This window comes from Rana temporaria, chromosome 5, assembly GCF_905171775.1.
Source record: "Rana temporaria chromosome 5, aRanTem1.1, whole genome shotgun sequence".
In the NCBI taxonomy this organism is placed as follows: Eukaryota; Metazoa; Chordata; class Amphibia; order Anura; family Ranidae; genus Rana; species Rana temporaria.
The window spans coordinates 121,142,242-121,162,809 of NC_053493.1; the positions used below are offsets into that span (position 1 = coordinate 121,142,242).

Below are 20,568 nucleotides of genomic sequence, written 5' to 3' on the forward strand. Positions count from 1 at the left end.
TAAATAAGTTATCACATCCCCCCCCCCCCCCCCCCATGTTCCCAGCTGCATAAGAGCTGGGGGCAGGAGAAGCAGCAGCACATGAGCTTCCTAGTGAATGGCTGTGCAGCGGGGGCGTGTCAGGACAAGTCTGATCATTGGAGAAGAGTACACAGAGTTTTCAGCATAGCTAAAGAACTGACTAGAGTGTATTCTTAGTGTGGTCAGTTTTTAATAGGAAAGCAAGGGGACTAGCAGGAACACCAGGGATTTCACATAAAAAGAAAAGAATACAAAGAACAGGATACTTTCTCATACAAGAACAAGGTACAGCTGGCACATATCAGGAATATGATGTGTTGGGGTAACTAACGCTTAAAGGCTAAAAATGTTGAACCAGTCCCAATAGGAGAAAAGACAGGATCCATCCCTCATGTAGGAAACCCTGGGCATGAAAGTAACTAGGAGGAGGCACAGATATTTAAAGCAATGAGCCAGTTCCAATGCAAACTTCTGGAGGTTCAGGATCCCCCCCAAATCTGTAATGTTTGAACAGTCTGTTGTACATTAACTGATAAAATCTGTGCCGACTGTTACCTCAGCAGAAGGTTTTCCAGGTAATCCACTATGGGAAATCCCTGTGAACAAAGCAAGGCACTTTGGCAAAGGCCCGCAGTACAAGTGACATACCAAAAAGGTAGGGCAATGAACTGGTAATGTTGCACACCCACCATAAAATAGAAAAGGTTGATGTGCTAGGAAGATGGGAACATACAAATAAGCATTCTTAGCCAGGAAGTGCCCCAGCTGTAGAGAGGAGATGATTACCGACCTGGTAGATTCCATGCAAAATTTCTCCCCCAAAGAAAATAGTTGAGATGTTTTAGATCCCAGGTGGGCCATTGGGATTGAAAACAGATTTGAATAAAAAAAAAAAAAAAAACATGCGCATGCTCAGAATCAAGTAAGAGATGGGAGCGCTCCTTCTGGTAAAATTAGCGCTCGTAATGGCAATAGCATATTCCTCACGCTGCAAATTATTAAGTGCGAATCGTCTCTCAACAAACTTTTACTAACACGCGATAACACAAAATCAGCAAAAGCAGCCCAAAGGGTTAGCGCCAGTGGAATGGAACTTCCCCTTTATAGTGTTGTCGTACGTCACCACGCTTTGGATCGGCGGGATTTTGTATGACAGTCTGTACGCAAGACAATCTTGGCAGAAATCCCGTCTGGAAAACTGCCCCCCCCCCCAGACGTGCCAGTGAAAGGGTTTGTTTGGCATACAAATTTACATGGATTTACCCACCATGGCTTTCTTTTACAAAAAAGTTTTATTGTCATATAAACCAACAGTACTGGTTTACGATAAGATATTATAGTATACATCATACAAAGCAAATCCGGGCCTGCAAGCCCTAACCAACATAAAAGGAAGCAGGAGCCAAGCTCTTATGCTATACTCAAATATAAGATAAAAAAGTCCTTAGAACCATACGGTCTAGAACTCGGGCTATACCCGGCTGTCTGTAAACCTGTAGAACAAGTACATAATACACAACAAAAGAACCTAAAGGTTAGCATCCTCTAGAAAAGAGTAGAGAGGATTAACTGCCAAGAGAAAAAAAGAGACTATGGGAGAATGGAAAAAGAAGAAGAATGGAGCAGAGCGAGAAGAGGAGTAGAAGGCGAAGAGGGAACGACAGAGGAAGGGAGTGTGATGTCCATGGGGTGCGCGCAAGAGGAGTCCTATATTGACAGTAATGCAGTGTCAAACCGAGAAGGGTGGTGGTATGCAATCCAAGGCTGCCAAACCCTAAGAAATTTGTCATGCATATCAGAAAGTACCGCTGTCAGTTTCTCATTAACCATGACGTCATTCAGGCGGTTTTTGACTGCCTCAAAGCCAAGTGCGGGGGTTTTCCATGCCCTCGCGATTGTCAACCTTGTTGCAGTAAAGAGATGCTGGGCTAGTTGCCTCTCTGGGAGGCAGTCATTTCAATAGACTTACCAAGGAGTGCTACATAAAGGATCCCCATTAATGTTAATCTGAAATAGATTGCGAAGGAGAGTGTATACCCTAATCCACAGTCTGCACGCTCGCGGGCATGACCACCATATGTGTGCCATGGAGCCCTCCTGGGAGCACCCCCTAAAAACAGAGTGGGGAATAATTTGGAATAAAGCGAGCCAATCTCACCGGTGTGTAGTACCACCTGTACAGAACCTTATAGGCGTTTTCCAAGATCAACACGTTACGTGAGTACTTGGACAAAGTTAGTGTCATCGCTTGCCAGTCCTCAGGGTCCAACCGCTTCCCCAACTCTCTCTTCCATTGAAGGCGGTAGGATCTCACCAGGGGTCTCCTTGTGGATATCACAGCCGAATATATCAGTGAAATCAGGCCCGGTGAATGTGGTCTGGCTCTACAGAGACCCTCAAAGGGGGTCAAAGTATAAGGGGAAGGCTGAGACTTAAGACTCTGAAGAAAGTGGCGAAGCTGTAAATAGCGATACTGCTCTCGCAAAGGAATACTGTGAGAAGAGCGTAAAGCGTCAAATGTCAGAATCCTAGTAGGCCTCAAGAGTGAATGAACGTCTGGGAACACGTTCATGATCCACCATGAGAATTGGGAGGGATTTTCGTGACCCGGCAGAGATCGAGGGCAATGTAAATGTCGTAAGCATGGGAGATGAGGAGAGATCATCCCCGCAGAGTACTTTACCAAGGCGCAGAGAATAGGCCAGACAGGGCCCCATATCTGCTGGTCGATGCACAGGAGGGAACAGGGTCAATGTCAACCAAATCAAGCATAGCCCAGAGTGGGAGCCGACAAGTCTCATGAAGGCATGAGAGAGGTGCTATATTAGCTATATAATAGGCCCGTAGATTAGGAACCGAGAGACCGCCATTGATTCGCTTAGCAAACAAGACCTGTTTGCCAATTCGGGGGCGGGTCGAACCCATATAAAATTGCATAATTTTGCATTGATGTATGCAGAGAATATGCAAGGGAACCAGAACAGGCAAGACACGGAAAAATATATAGTAATTTTGGGAGGTAGGACATACGAATAGCCGTTATTCTGCCGAACCAAGACAAAGGCAAATGTGACCAGGACAGCAGCATATCCGTTAGCCTTTAAAACAAATGTGGAAAGTTAGCTTGGTACAATCCAGAATACGTAGGGGTAAGGTGGATCTCCAAGTAGGGTAGCGAGGAGACCCACTGGAAAGAGGATGCCGACTGTAAATCCCCCAACAGACCAGCAGAAAGATTGACCGATACCCACCATGGCTTTCAAATATCTGTAACTGGGAGAACCATTCAACTTTCCACTGGTAGTGCTTCTAAAGTAATGTCACAGACCATGCTGCAATTTGTGATCCAGGCTTGGTCCGATTAGACAGAAGATGCATGTTGAAGCCAAGTTTAAACTAACTGCGCAAGACCCTCAGTGGCCCCGACAAGGTTTCTTTGTAAAAATATTGTTTTTTTCCCACAAAGCTTAAACACAAAAAAAGACAATAAAGGTACAGCACGGACAGCTTTTTTTGTTACATTTGTACATTAGTGGGCACAGAGGTTACATTTTTTTGCAGATATGACAATTCTCAGCTATTCTACCATACACTGCACCTTCCTTTCTTCCGCTCCATTAAGAGTTTTTTTGGGAAGAAGGAAGGTCTGAACTGCCATATAAACAAGCCCTTTGGCAAGTCAAAGTCATCATTGCTTACAAAACGCTTTTATGAGAATGAAAGCAACATTTTATCTGCAACAATGCCTGCTCGCCAGCCATGTGCCATTTGTATATGGCATTCAGAACACAGTTTTCAAAAATGTATCCTTTGATCGGTAAGCACAAAAGAAACATCACGCAGTCCTTTGTATGCCGTGCCATCTCTATTTGCAGAAAATTCCACTAATAAAAAGAATGAATAAAAAGAAACTTACTTATCTACCATGCCTTTCTGCTGCAGGATGCGGTAGACTTCTGCTGAGGTCTGAGGACCCTGAAGTTTCTGTCCATTAAGCATTTCCTTCTCAAGCTGTTCAATACTCTGAAACAAACAAACACGCTTACAGTATTGCATTTGAGGTGATCATCAGAACGTTTGACAATTACAAAATGGTTTAAAAACCCAATATAAAAGATGACTGGTATAGAACAAAACATTGAAGATATTTATTGATACACAAGTTGTAGTAATGTAACCAAAAAGCTGTCTTTCACTACCGATTTCTCAGCTGCAAGGCTCCAATACCCCACGGCCAAACAGAATTGAGTCATCACAGGAAGATAATGCAGTGACAGCATACCGCAAAATTGAATCTTCCCAGTAACAAGAACACATGCAGAGGTATGCAAACTGTTAGTAAACTTGCAGCTTGCTGTGCACAATCAAAGACTGCAGGGGGATTCTGACAGACCCATGTCAACACTTTACAGGCTGTACGAACATCAGCAGAGTCGGCTTCTGGTGAAATAAGGTAACACAATGTTACAATATTGGGAACAAAGTGTATTTTATAATAATGTGGGTCTGATTTTAAATCCAAAGTCTCCTCTCTATTCTGGTGACAACTCAAAATATTGGATCTGCCCTGACAGTGGTCATAAGAACAAAAAGTGAATTTCCCTAGTGTTTCCCTAACCTCTCTTCAGTCCAATCAAAATATAAAGCATGCATGCCAAACTTCTCGGGGCCACATGTACTGTGACATACTGAAGCAGGGCAGTATTTCAACATGATAACGACCCCAAACACACCTCCAAGACAACCACTGCTTTGCTAAAGAAGCTAAGGGTAGAGGTGATGGACTGGCCAAGCATTTCTCCAGACCTAAACCCCATTGAGCATCTGTGGGGCATCCTCAAACGGAAGGTGGAGGAGCGCAAGGTCTCCAACATCCACCAGCTCTGTGATGTGGTCATGGAGGGGTGGAAGCGGACTCCATCGGCAACCTGTGAAGCTTGGGGGAACGCCAAGAGGGTTAAGGCGGTGCTGGAAAATAATGGTTGCCACACAAAATATTGACACTTTTTCAGACAACCACTGTCTCCTGAAGCATGTCCCCCAATCTCCAGAAACTCCTGTACCCTGTCTGCAGTTCCTGACCATCTCCTGTACCCCGTCTGCAGTCTCTGATCAGTTCCTTTAATGTCTCCAGTGTCTTACCATCTCTGCATACATTTGGCAGAGGTCTAGTGGCATATATGCCTCGACTGGTCAGGGCTGTTTTGGCACCAAAAAGGGGACCTACTCATCCCTGCCCTCCAGCTGTTTTCCAGTTTAAAAGTTAAACTTCCTTGCATAATTTTGCAGATATGGTTTGTGGCTCCTTGTTATTGGGATTAATTAAATTTACATTTTACTATCTTTTTAAGTTCCAACACACTATAATCTTTTCTGGAAGCACGTGTGGCTCCAAGACAGAATTCAGCCACCTTGAAGATAGTCCTCCTCTCCCACCGTCTCATCAAAGTTTGAAATGCCTGCTTAAAAAGTAAGCTCTTAAGTGCTCTATGCATAGTAGAAATGGTCAGCAGGCAACTACACTTACCTATTCTTACACTTAGGCCCCTTTCACACTGGGGTGGGAGGCGCGGTGGCTGTAAAGCGCCGCTATACCGTCGGAATTGCCGCGGGATTAAGCCGCTAGCGGTATTAACCCCCGCTAGTGGCCGATAAAGGGTCAATACCGCCCGCAATGCGGCTCTGCAGAGGCGCATTGCGGGTGGTATTACAGCGGTTTCCCATTGTTTTAAATGGGAAGGAGCGGTGAAGGAGCAGTATACATACCGCTCCTCTCACCGCTCCAAAGATGCTGCTTGCAGGAGATTTTTTTCTCTCCTGCCAGCGCATCGCCTCAGTGTGAAAGCCCTCGGGCTTTCACATTAAGACGGCTGGGCAGGAGTTTTTCCAGGCGGTATTTAGGCGCTATTTTTAGCGCTGTACCGCCTGAAAAACTCCTCAGTGTGAAAGGAGCCTTAGTAAGTTGTTGGGAGTTTCCTGAAAACACCAACACCTGCAGCAGTCCATTATCCAGATACCAACTTCAGCTAGGAGGTCGACACTTTGTGCTGCCCCTCTGCTGTGCCTCATAATTGGCCAATGACTCTACTTGGTGGCTTCACTGACCAATCATGAGGTACAGAAGAGGGAGGGTCAGAGGGCTAACTTCTTTCAAATTGAGGTCAGAGAGCACTTTAAGTGCAAGTTATCCACAGCTTTAAATTCATATAGTCAAGATAGAGCTCAGTTCATAGAAATACCTTGCCAGATTTCACAAAAGCCTCAGCAACTTTTCTGTTGCGTCCTCCATAACAAGTAGTGATGAGATCAGCCACGCCACAGCTCTCAAGGAACGTGGCAGTAGACACGTGGCCTTTACAGAAGATTTTGGCAAATGCAATCATTTCCATTAGTCCCAAACGGATCACTGCAGCTTTGGTGTTGTCTCCACACTGCAGGCCATCGCAAAATCCAGCACCGACTGCCACAATATTCTGCAGGAAAACACAAACATGGTAAAGACTGAGAACGTAACATGCCACATCTTGTCGATATGTAATGCATTTATACAAAAATAAAATATTCATACTATGAATAAAAGCTCACATACTAAGGCCCAAAATATAAATCAATAACATTTTAAACAAACACACACACACACCTTAAGGAAATCTGTGAAAAAAAAAAAAAGAAAAAAAAAGGCAACAAACCTGTTTTGTGAAGACTCAAATGGAAAACAGATGGATATTTGTCAAATTCACTGTAGACCAGGTAATAAATTTATTGCGGGCCAGTAAAAAAAGGAGTGGCAGTTAGTTTAAAACAAAAGGGTATTCACTGCCAAGTTCTACGGATTAGGGCAGTGTACCTGTAGAGAGCATTATATCTAAAATGAATTATCCTGCCTAGGATAAAGGCAACAATACCTACTTTATGATATAAACCAGAGACAGGTTCACCCAATAAAAAAATTCTGCATCCAGTCTACTACACGACCCAGAGACTTATTTATCACACGATGGATGAACACTGTCCAAAGTGCACTTGGCAGTTGGTACGTTTATTCATATGGTTTGGACCCATCCCTGAATACAGCAGTTCTGGGGTGAGGTGGGAAGAGATCTTGATGCCGTTATTGTAATTTGGTTTAGTATCAGCCTTTTGCAGTCCCTATACAGCAGAGCTAAAACTGAGGGGGGATAAGCAGCATATGGAGCAAACTGGTTTATGTGCAGATAAGAAGCATTCCAACAGGAAGAGAATAGAAGAATAGAGAGTTTCAGAGAGGCGAGCTTACCATTGTGCCGCCTTTCTTTCACAGGCCCCTTTTACACCGAGTGCGTTTTGCAGGGGCTATAGCGTTAAAAATAGCACCTGAAATCTGCCCTTAAACAGCTGCTCCTCACACTCCAGTGTGAAAGCCCGAGGGCTTTCACACTGGAGCAGTGCGCTGGCAGGGTATCAGAAAAAGTCCTGCCAGCAGCTTCTTTGGAGCGCATTAGCAGCGGTGAACTCACCGCTGCCAATGCGCTCCTGCTCATTGAAAATCAATGGGCAACGCTGCCGTACTGCCGGCAATAAGCCGCTGAAGCTGCACATTACGGCTGGTTTTAACCCTTTCTCGGCTGCAAGAGGGGGGTTAAAAGTGCCCCGCTAGTGGCCAAAATGCACAGCAAATCTGACAGTAAAACAGCGGCGTCTTACCGCTATTTTACCGCCGATGCTATGTGCGGCACAGTGTGAAAGGGCTCTTAGGTTCAGGACAACCTGTGCACAGGGAAAGTAGGTTAAATGATGCTGACCATCAAGTTGAGGACATCTAGGAGGCAGAAAAAAAGTACAGCGGAGGAAAGCGCTGGGCAAATGGTGAATATTAAAACAAATGATGGCTTTGTACATTTTTTTTTTTAATCTAGTCATTTTTGGCTGCTTTAGTTCTGCTTTAACTCACAAAGTACGAGTTCAGCTCAGCGAAGAGTAAAAGCCTTGTCTTAGGTCCAATTTGATCTGGTTGGAGCTTATACAGAGCAAAGAACATCTACCCTTATCTTCATATGCCAGCACTCAGGCCTTGTGATTGGCTGTCACATTGGTCAGTGGTGCATCATGAAAAAAAAAAAAAAAAAAAAAAAAAAATAGGAGTTTCGTACTCGCCATAAAATCCTTTTTTCTGAAGTTCATTGATGGACACAGCACTTTAATCTTGACCATAGGGACGTCCCCAGTTTTTTTCTGCCTAGTCCTCTCCTGAAGGTGGCGATATAACCCTAAGGTCAAAATTAAAGTGCCGTGTCCGTCAATGAACGAAAGAGAAATTGGAAATGTTCCTCCATTCCTGAAAGGGATACTGAATTTCACTTGCTCTAGCAACCTAGAAAGCAGCAGAGAGGCAAACAGAAGAAGAGTAACCAAGGTCAATGGCAACTAAATGAAGCTGTAGCTTTGTCCTGCATGGCATGCAAGGTGGCCTTGGGTGTTCCGAGAGGCACATATAAAATGTATTATTGTCAAAGCACAGGTTCATTTTAGGTGGATCCCCCCCCCCTTAAATTCAGCTTCCTCTCATCTATAGTACAAAACAAAAAAAATACACACACACACACACACACACCACACCACACCACACCCACAAAAGATTAAAGGCCATCCAGAGGAAAACAATTAAAATAAAAAATTCCAGACAATAATTATAAAACATCCCAACAATTACAGCTTTACAGAGGCAAAACCAATGCTGTGGAGTCAAGTGATGTGATGCATCACCAAGATCATAAAACCATATTAACAAGCTCTCACGGTTTATGAGGACACACTGGGCAGCCAACCTTGATTAAAAACACAGTAAAAAGAGAATAAAGCAGCCAAGTGTCTTTACAGACCCCACAGCTATGCTTATTTAGCAGCGATCGGCTTGGGTTTCCGCGATCTTGAATACAAGCATAGTGCATGGTTTTCTTTTTTTTTTTTTAACGACGTATTGTAATTAATCTTGCATTATCCATATCATTCTAACCCTATTATAGGAGACATTTAAATTCGCTTTTTTTTCTACTTCCATAAACTGAAGCCAAATTACGTTTTTAAGACATTTTGCAGTTATCAAAGGCTGCGTGTGTTTCCGAAGTCAGTGTGAAGATGGAAGAATCAGAGGAGTGCGTTCACTGACAGAATGGCATATGAATGTCAAACAGCAGAGTGCCTTTTGAAGAACAGTAAAGTGTATGTCCCCCTGAAGCAAATATACCTTTCAGCAATCTCACATGCTATGAAGCTGCTGGGTAATAATAATAATAAAAACTGGGAGTAAAAAAAAGAAAACAAAAAAGCGTGGATGTCTTATCTTTGCCGTTTCCGAGGCACTCCGACGCGGGCTGCATCCAAATGAGGCAAAAGCAATTTCTGTGTTTAGCACTGAGCTACGAGTCAGGATATAAATACCCTTTTAAGTAATGAGTGGCCACTGCAGCAGAGCACAACACAATGGGAAAAGACAAACAAATAAACAGAACATCAGTGGCAGATTAGGTAATGGGCAATTTTATATTTTTATAGGTAATAAGAGCTGGAGATATGTAATGATTTAAATGCAATGGAAGGTCTTAACATAGGCTTCTCGGGCACATTAACAGGCTGGTGGTGGTGAGCTGAGCAAGGCATGCAGGGGAAATGACTATTATAATGGAGCCCCATTATCTTTCATGTGCTGAAGATCAGGGGCGGATAAAAATATATAATAAAAGCATTACAGCAGGTTAACATCCTAGTAATCTTTAAAGCCAAATATCAAGGGAGTTGCCCAGTTTTAATGGACATCCCTGGTCTGCGTTTATTTAATAATGAGCAAAGGCTTCAAAGATTGCATTAGGAACAGAAAAGCACTCATCTTGTAGGTCTTTTCACTTACTGAAGGATGAAAGATAAAAAAAAAAAAAAAAAAAAAACACATTTGTAGAAAATCCCCCCACCCCACACACTTTAGACCAGGGGTAAGTGTATGTGAATTAAAAGATCAAGGAGGTGCCGTTACTTAAATTTTCTTCCAGTCAAGGTCCAAATCGAGTTTGTGCCATGACTATGATTGTAGTCATTGTACGTCTATCAAAAATAGATAAGGTGCCCCTTTAGACTGATTGAGCTCAAAGTTAACAATGTACTTGTACCGAATGGATAATTCCCTGTAATCAGGCAGGGGCAGGAGCAGAAGCGAGTTGCAGGGGGTGTGAGCTGAGCAGAGAAGAAGTTTGCTGCAGGGCACACACATGACATCATTGGTTGCTAGGAAGCCAGCGGTCCAAACAACAGTGATTCAGATTGGCAGACTGATGGTCCCGACAGGAGCATCACTTGGTCCGCCTGCCATTTCGTAACCACTTATTTTTTTAGACTGTAAGAGACGCAATACCTAATGCCATCTGTAGGAGTTTTGGCAAAGTGGTAGTAAACCCCAAAAAATTATATATACAGTGGAACCTCGGATTACAGGCATAATCCGTTGCAGGAGAATGCTCATAATCCAAAGTACTCGCATATCAAAGTGAGTTTCCCCATTGAAGTCAAAGGAAACTAAAATAGTTTGTTCCACATTGACTTCATTGGCATGCAATACCGCATAAGGCCAGGAGGTGGGGGCAACGGAGAGCCTCGGAAACGGCCGGAAAGGCCCGAGGTCACCTCAGAAAGACTCCGTTCCCAAGGTTTGCAGAGGTCAGCCGAGCCGTCCTCTGGCCTTTCCGAACGGGTTTGGCGCCACTCGGCTCCCCCACCTCAGGCCAAACGCGGTACTGCACACCGGTTTGGCCTGAATCCTGCTCATTTTGCGAGACAACACTCAAACAGAGTTAGGATTTTTTTTAAATACAGTGCTCGTATTGAGAAACGCTTGTTAACCGCGTTACTCGCAATCCAAGGTTCCACTATATTGCAGTTTACCAATCAATAGAGTATTCCCCCCCAATCATTTAATTTTCACCTGGTGATCTGGCCAGTAACACACCTAATTATTGGTAAGCGGCAATATAATAAAATGATTGCTTTTTGGTTAAACACCATTTTAAGCATTTACGCTAATGGCTCTGGTTTAAAAAAACTGCATGTAGGAATGTAGCCACTTTCTCTTGGTTGTTCTCTAGATCAGGGGTCTCCAAACCAAAAGGGCCAGTTTATTGTCCTTCAGACTTTGAGGGCCGGAGTGTGGCCAGCAAGGGCAGAAATGTCTCCGGCCTGGCATCAGTGAGAATAAATATGGCCTCAGGGTTGGTGGTCAAAGAGGTGGAGTAGTGCCCGGAGGAGTAGTGCCCGGAGGAGGAGTATCCAGTCATTGGTATCAGTGGAAGAAATAGTGAACCATTGTTGGTGTCAGTGGGAGGAATAGTGCACCAAGGGTCGGATAAAGGCATGCAAAAGGCCGCATTTGGCCCTTGGGCCAGAGTTAGGAGACCCCTGCTCTAGATGAAATACAGACTATGCCATTTGTAGTGTGCATAGAACAGGGGGGGGGGCATTTGCAGAGGCACCTGTGGGTCTATATGGTGAATGTTTACTGGAAATTTTGGAGGATTGTAAGAAGGGTGTAGAATTCCAGTCCTTTTATTTTAATAAATTAAACACCATATGACGAATTTCATGACAGGTTGTCACTTATTCAGATATGACATGAACACAAACTTTCCCAGAGGTTACGTCTGAGCGCAGCTCATTCATTTTCACTACAGATTGCTACAGACATAGAAAAGACTGGTATCTGGGACCTTTCTTACGAGCTTCCAAAATCTCTAGGGAACATACACCACCTAAACCCATGTTTGCTTCTGCTACTTTTTTTTTTTTTTTAACTCTGAACAGTTGACCTGATCATCCACATTACCCTTAAAAGGGTCTAGGATTGGTCTGTGGTACGCCATTTATTCAGTGTCGCACGTACCTGTACATTGGAAATCCGTCACCCCCTCCCATCTATTCAACAATGGCTACACCGATTACAGGACATTCGCTTTATGGAGAAATTTCCCAGTATGTTGAACGGTAGAGAAGAGCAATGGTATAACTTACCTCATCTGGGAATTAATATTCATCCAAGTAACAACTCCTCCTTACTGGCTGTACTTTACGACTCTTTCCTACGACTCTTCCTAAACTGTCCCCACTCCAGCTGGGTGTTCTGCACCAGAATCCTACAGGAACATGAATTTCATGTTTGTGCATTCCCCCATTCCTTCTTCGTCTTTCTAAATAGAGCATTGCGCTCTCCTTGCCCTCTGGAATTTATAATTTCCCCCATAGTTCCATAAGGAAGGTTCCGATGATAGATATCTGCATTCCTGGGATGCAGCATTTTTGATCAATTGACATAATTAGGACTTCATACAAGGGCTGTATGTGTATTGGACATCCCTTGAATTGTTCCTTCCTGAATCCCTGAATTTGTCCACACTAGCTCATTTTACATTGTATTCAATTACCATTGCTTTCTTTACATGCATCACTGACCAATCCCAGGTAATGTGTGTTTTTTTTTTTTTTTTTACAGAATATACATACACACCACATACACTAAAAAAAATTATATTTATACACACACACACACACACACACACACACACACACACAGTACAGACCAAAAGTTTGGACACATCTTCTCATTCAAAGAGTTTTCTTTATTTTCATGGCTATCAAAACTATGAATTAACACATGTGGAATTATACATAACAAAAAAGTGTGAAACAACTGAAAATATATTTCATATTCTTGGTTCTTCAAAGTAGCCACCTTTTGCAGCAGACACATCTCTAGAACTGTTAAGAGGAGACTGTGTGAATCAGGCCTTCATGGTAGAATATTTGCTAGGAAACCACTGCTAAAGAAAGGAAACAAGCAGAAGAGACTTGTTTGGGCTAAAGAACACAAGGAATGGACATTAGACCAGTGGAAATCTGTGCTTTGGTCTGATGAGTGCAAACTTGAGATCTTTGGTTCCAACCCCCGTGTCTTTGTGCGACGCAGAAAAGGTGAACGGATGGACTCTACATGCCTGGTTCCCACTGTGAAGCATGGAGGAGGAGGTGTGATGGTGCTTTGCTGGAGACACTGTTGGGGATTTATTCAAAATTGAAGGCATACTGAACCAGCATGGCTACCACAGCATCTTGCAGCGGCATGCTATTCCATCCGGTTTGCGTTTAGTTGGACCATCATTTATTTTTCAACAGGACAATGACCCCAAACACACCTCCAGGCTGTGTAAGGGCTATTTGACCAAGAAGGAGAGTGATGGGGTGCTGCGCCAGGTGACTGACTACCTCTTGAAGCTCATCAAGAGAATGGCAAGAGTGTGCCAAGCAGTAATCAAAGCAAAAGGTGGCTACTTTGAAGAACCTAGAATATGAAATATATTTTCAGTTGTTTCACACTTTTTTGTTATGTATAATTCCACATGTGTTCATTCATAGTTTTGATGCCTTCAGTGTGAATCTACAATTTTCATAGTCATGAAAATAAAGAAAACTCTTTGAATGAGACAGTGTGTCCAAACTTTTGGTCTGTAGTGTGTGTGTGTGTGTGTGTGTGTGTGTGTGTGTGTGTGTGTGTGTGTGTGTGTGTGAGTGTGAGTGTGAGTGTGAGTGTGAGTGTGAGTGTGAGTGTGAGTGTGAGTGTGAGTGTGAGTGTGAGTGTGAGTGTGAGAGAGATAGATATAGATATAGATAGAGATATATATATATATATATATATATATATATATATATATATATATATATATATATATAAAATAAATCCATTGTATGTAATAGGCAGCACATCTAATAGTATATTTAGCAGATCAAAAGAAAATTCATGGTTAGGGTTGCCATACACTTTAAGTGGCCTCTCCAGTCTGTATTACTGTATGTCATTTTAGGATGCCTCAAGATCTATGTAGCACACCTTTAATGACACTGCAGCTTGATGAATCAGGGCCATTGAGTCTCACTCCAAGACTAATCATAAAGTATGCAATTAGTAACTAAAGCCACAATAGAGCCTTTGTGTGCCATGGGATGACATCACAGCACACAAAGGGTATCAAGGAACTGATACCGATTTGTAATGTTAAAAAAGAATGCATAGTTTTTCCTTTTTGATTTTTTTGGTTCTGGATCCTATAAATCCAACTTTTGTAGTCTACCCCAATATTATACTCCTGTTTTTTTTTAGTATTTGAATTTAAGAAATCCTGTTTTCTTTTTTATACATACAGCATTCATTTGGTAGCAGATCTGGAAACCTCAAGTTTATATGGTAGTTTTTAACTGGGTAGAAATAGGGACAAAATTAGAACATGTCATTTTCAGAGCAAAAATTATGCGCAACGTGCAGAGCTTGAGATATTTACACAAAAATAAATAACTGATTAACCTGACTTAAGGAGATTAGAGTGATTTTGATATAACAAAATACAATGAACACCATTTGTATATATTGTTAGTGCAGCATTAAGACTCCATTAAGCATCAAGACTCCATTTGCACCGATATCAGTGCAACCCTAGGTGCAACTTGGATACGATATTGGCTTTGACCAGTGATAATGGACAACTGTTGCATTGTATTACATTCAGGTACAACTTTCATGCAGCTTGAGGGTTAACATTGAAGTCTATGGCCCACAAGTTGCATGAAAATCAGACGTGTAGTGCATGAACTACTTTGAGGTTGCTGTACCAAGTCGCACATACAGTGCCGATCCTGACCTCCCTGGGGCCCTAAGCAAAATGACATGGCACATTAAAGAAAGTTGAGAAGCGGGGGAAAGGGGTGTTCTGCTGTCGGAAATGACATCTTACATTAAATTGAGAAGCGGGGGGGTGCCGACTTCTTATCTCTTCTCCCATGCAGCCAGCGAATTCAGAAGCGGGGTGAGGGGGCGAAAATGACTTCTCACCAGGCGGGGCCTCTAGTAATTTGGGGGGCCCTTCGCAGCTTTGCGGGGCACTAATCGCCTTGCATAGTGAGCCTATAGGGTGGATCGGCACTGCGCACATATATAAAAAAATGGTCATCATTGGAAAACATGGGGAATGACATGTAATGCGACTTTGATGTCCAAAGCTGCATGACAAGCCGTGAGCCTAAAACAAGATCAAGTCGGGGTTTTCATAGATTGAAATGTTGCCATTGCATGTGTTTCTCAGATTTGTGACCGTTAAAATTCCATGAGAGGAACATTAGTCATGGGATTGTCCAAATCAAGCCATTGGGGACTGGATACTACCTCTTATTCACTTTTGCAGCTCACAATCAATATTTATCTATTGTTTGCCGTTAATAATAAATGTATCAATGCTGTAGTGATCTGTTTCTACAGGACATGCCATTAAAATCAACGTGGAAGCAATAATTTGCACTGTTCTGCTTTGAAGTGCTCTGTAGTAGTATCAAGCTCAGGAGCTGATCAAGTTCGTTTGGGGCTTATTGCTGGAATGCATTAGACATCCCTGGGATTCACCATATGAGATCTGGAATGGGGCTTGGACAAACAAAGGCTCAGGCTGGGTTCACACTGGTGCGATGCGGGAAACCATGCAAATCAGTGCCAGTTCCCGCATTACACCTGAATCACACACTGGTTCACACTGACATTTGTGATATGCTGGGGGTGTCAATGTAAAAGTTAATGACACCCCCAGATTGGTTTGCAGATTGAAGTTAAATGGTGCAGGAATCGTATAGCACAGGTGTGAACACCCGTGCGATCAGATTACAGAGCGGACCAAAAGAAAGGGTCCTGCGCCAATTTGGTGCAATTGCGATGCGATTTCAGACAGTTTTTCAGCAATGTCTAATCTCACTAGTGTGAACCCAGCCCAAACCAGCATTATTTTATAACTGCATCTGGAAAAATAGGTGGCTAATGTGTTTTAAAAACAGTTTCAGCATTTCCTTTATATAAACATATTAATAATATTATTATTATTATTATATTGCTGTACTGTTCCTTCACAATGCAAGCCTTTGGGGCCGATTCACTAAAGGAAAATGGCCTGTCTTCTTTCCTAAGGAAATTTCCCCAGTGCCTAGTGACAAGGTGAAGCTCTGCCGACTTCCATCGTCCAATCATGTGCAAGGAAAAATGCTCTGGGGAAAATATTTGCCTTTAGTAAAATCACCCTCACTTGCCAGCTCAACCGTTGAAAGCAAAAGCACTCCTTAGATGGCTGATATCTTGAATGTAAGAGAGACATGGTGTCTATATTACCTCCGTAAGGGCACATTTTTAGATTTAAAAACAAAAATACATTCAAGCAAGCACAGCCATATCAAAATTAAAGGTAAATGCTGCAATAAGAACTAAAAATGTTTGTTCATTGGAATTTCTCTCTCCCGTTAATACCATGACTGTAAAAATAAGCATGGCCACTAGATGGCGGTCATATATACAGGCTACCAAACAAGCCCATTTTATTTTGGAAATACTGCTGCGTAGACTTGAGCGCTTGTAATATATGGACCTGCATGGCTATGCACCCAGACAGTTTTAAAGGGAAACCTGTACTAGAAGTACAGAAGCTGGGATTTAGTCCCCTTTTACCTGGGGGCTTTCACACTGGAGTGGTGCGCTAGCAGGACGGTAAAAAAAAAAAAAAAGTCCTGCCAGCAGCATCTTTAGAGCAGTGTGTATACTGCTCCCGCCAATTGAAATCAATGGGACAGCGTGGCTATACGCCTCTGCAGAGGCACATTGCCGGTGGTTTTAACCCTTTCTCGGGCCGCTAGCGACCAAATAGCGCCACGAAATTGGCGGTAAAGCGCTGCTAAAAATAGCGGCGACTTACCACCGACGCTGCTCCCGCCCCAATGTGAAAGGGGCCTAAAAAAATAAAAAACACACACACACACACACACACACACACACACTATAAAAAACTGTGCAATGCACCAAAACAGCACATAGCACCACCCCCTCACTGACCAGCAAAACTGATACCAGCCCGATTAAGAATACAAAACGTTTTAGCACACAGGTAGTGTTAACAGGCCCTAAAGCAGCAATCACCAAAAACGTACATTACAAATGTAACCACACCTTGAGAGTCCCCAACACACCAATCATGTAGAAAAGCCTCTATATTGACTTTCAATAGAAAACTAAACAGCACTTATGCAGATTATATTGCAGGGACCAATTCCATTCAAATAATGGTCAAAAATCATAGCAGAATGTACAGATCTGTCAGCTACAGTACTGCTGACTTAGCATCAGTGCATTTAAAGGGCTGTAGCTAGAAAAAAAAAAAACCACACAGCATGGAGGTAGTTATCACATCATACTTAAAATTCACACCCTACCTCCCCGCCTCCACAGACACATTCACACTTTTTAGCAGGTAAGTGTATAATATAATATAAGGATATTAAAGGTCAGCAGCTGCTGACGTTTACATTTATTTTTTTCAAAACGGGCTGGAACTCCGCTTTAACCACTTGCCGATCAGCTCACGCAGATATACTGCGGCAGGTTGGCAACGCTGCACAAATCGTCGTACCTGTACGGCTGCTCGCGCAGTTCCATGGCTCTGTGTCTGCTGGCAGCCCACGATCACCTAGTAGAGAGGCAGAAGGGGGGAATCTGCCAGTGTAAACAAGGTGGATCCCCGTTCTGACAGGGGACATGTCAGATCTTCTGTTCCCAGTGATCAGGAACGGTGATCTCAGTCAAGTCCCAGTGAGCCCACCTCCCCCCCCCCCACACCCCTACAGTTAGGAACTGATCAATGTAATAATGTCACTGATTTTTTGATAGATAGATAATATTATCTATCTATCTCAATCACACACACACACACACACAACACTACATGCAAGTAGCAAACTTGCCCAGGGTACCCAGCCAAGACTCTCAGAGTTTATAATTTTTTTTAAGGGCAGCCTTGTCTGGTGTATATAAGAGGTACCCTACTAATACCTCAATACAGTTTTTTGCCCACCCATCTATAGAGAATAACTAAAAATGCAAAAAACTTTTATTTTTTTTATTTGAATACACTACTATTTTTTCAGCATCGGCAAATTCATTTGCTCGAATTATTATGATCCAACGATCATCAATGTCACAGGGAATTAAATGAAAGTGAGGGTAATGTGATCGGAAACTCCCTGAAAACTGAGCATGTGCAGAGTTGCCAACACTGCTCTGCAAAATCCCTACCGCAATTGGGGGACTTGGATAGACAGTGGAGATAGAGAGCAACAGGATCAACCAGGTTTTTTGCAGAATACCGAAAATGAATCTCATAGTGACTGATTGAGTATGAACAGCGTGCAATACGGCATTCACTGATAGTTTATGATGTGGATTCAGTGACACTTTAACAACAAGTCAGAAAAAAGCTTCTACCAAGTATGACACCGGCTGTTTAAAAGAAGAAGCAGCCGAGAAGGACGTGTGACTGATGAGCCACTAAATTACACTGTAAACCAGGATTTCGATTTTAAAAAGTTCATTTAACTCGCTGGCATAAGCAAAATAAATGAATGTCAACATAGCTGAAAATAAACATGAAAAAATAAAAACCCACAACAGTATTAGCAACAGAAAAATAAGCAATCTTCCAGCAAAACTCTAATGACTACTGATGCAAGAACACAGATTTCCTATCTGCCATGCAGGCTCCGAGTTTTAAATACGTATATTAGTCTTTCGCTGGAATTGACTTCTTCCTCTAATCTCAGGGCCAGAAATAAGAGTTATTTGGCAGGTCGCGTCTATAAACAGAATCACGATATGGATATAATGCTGTTCCCATGTAAGCAGCAAATCTTATTATACACTGCAGGCTGCACCAGATGATGGCAAAATGTGCGGCACTCCTGTCAACGGTAAACGTGGCTTATCTATTACTCAGCTGTGTAAACACTCAGTACATTGACAGGCTGCACACGCGTCAGGAGAAGGAAAACAGCAAGAATCACAGCAAAGTGTTCTCAAAACAAGCCAACGGTAAATTGCTTCAAATCTATTAATGTATGGAGAAATATCTGATTGGCTAAGAAAAACGCCAGCCTTTAAATGATGCAAATGCACGCCCAATCCACACATGTATTTCTGCTCAAAAGCAAGGTTTTTCGGCAATAGAACACTAATAAAATGAGTAATTAGCTAAAACCTGTTTTTTTTTTTGTAGAAAAAGGTTTGCAAGGCCCTTATTATAGTAGGGTTAAAATTCCTTTAAAAAAAGTTATTTCCATAAAAAAAAAAAAAAAAAAAATCCCACACAACATAAATAAAAGAAATCTCACTTCCATTAATTTTTCCCCCCCCCCATCGTGTTCTGTACCCCAGGGGACAAAATAAAACATAGTGCTTCCTGTGTGTTATCCAAGGCTACACTGGTCTACTAACTTTGGGAAATGATCAACCTCCGAGATAAAATGTGCCAATTCTTACATGTTTTGGATTAGATGAATTAGAAAAACAAGTGATAAAAGGAGCTAGTTGGCTAAAGATATTTAACAATAGAGATTTATACACAGGCGAGTAGGTTCTCCTACAAGGGAGGGAGGTGTCCGATGATCAAAGTGCGATAGAACAATGAGAATTGTACCACATGGAAGTTATTTTCACTTTGAGACTAAAGATTACCCAACTGCAATTTATTGTTATTTTATTGCAAGGTACATTTGTTTGGGTCAGGTCTACGTATCACAGATCTACGTATCACACAGTTACGTCTGGTGGCTTGTGCGATTGTGCCAAGCAGAAGCAGCCAAATATAGTGCTCAATATGGATTATAAATATGCATCGCAGCAGCCATAGATATCATAAATAAAGTGATTTGTGGAACAGCCTGTTGCACAAATCGCTTTATTTAATATCTATGCTTTTCTGCACAGTGGCACACAGCACACACAACATCATCAAGACAGAGTTGTACCTGCTCGGCTGCTGCTGCTGGTGACGTCATAGATCCCCGCTCCTGGCCTGGGGGAGATGATGCCGGCCGCGCAGAGGAGTCATCGCACGCCTGTCACTCCCAGTTTTCACACAGGCAACTGTTAGTGCGGGGGGGCACGAGAGCCGAAAAGTCGCCGGGGCTGGGGCCACTGGAGGCCTTGTCAGGAATCCGGCCCCACCCACGCGACATCACTTCCGGTATCGGAGCATTTTCACAAGTATTGATACTCTTAAAAATGCCCAGTATCTGCACCGATACCAGTATCGGTATCGGTATCCGTGCATCCCTAGGTCATTGCCTAACATTTCCAAGGAACGAACAGTTGTGTGGCATTTTCCCTCAGAAGCCAAGACGCCTCAAAACTTAAAAAACACACACATACTAAACTGCATATTGGGAGGATTGGATAATTGGCTGCAATACTAAGAACTCTCACTAGATGTCAGTGTACTTATTATTACTAATAATATATATTACTGATGATATGCATATAATTTTTCTACATGGGGATAATGGGTGGAATCAGGGCCGTCTTTAACACAGGGCAAAAGGGGAAGCTGCTCTGGGCCCTGCCATTGCTGTGGGGCCCAAAGTAGCTGACACTTAGGCCCTGCATTGCCCACAGTTTTCCCAGAGTAGCGG

The 20,568-nt window shown here is 42.7% G+C and overlaps 1 protein-coding gene across 1 annotated transcript in view; it reads right to left on the reverse strand.

The window, feature by feature from the left end:
* Positions 1-20,568, reverse strand: part of GPD1L (glycerol-3-phosphate dehydrogenase 1 like) — a 53,040-nt gene that overhangs the window by 8,758 nt on the left and 23,714 nt on the right. The window contains exons 6-7 of the mRNA XM_040353084.1: positions 6,261-6,494; positions 3,938-4,044 (exon numbers count right to left, since the gene is read on the reverse strand). Of these exons, the coding sequence (XP_040209018.1) occupies positions 3,938-4,044; positions 6,261-6,494 (341 nt within the window). The remainder of the gene's footprint in view (positions 1-3,937; positions 4,045-6,260; positions 6,495-20,568) is intronic.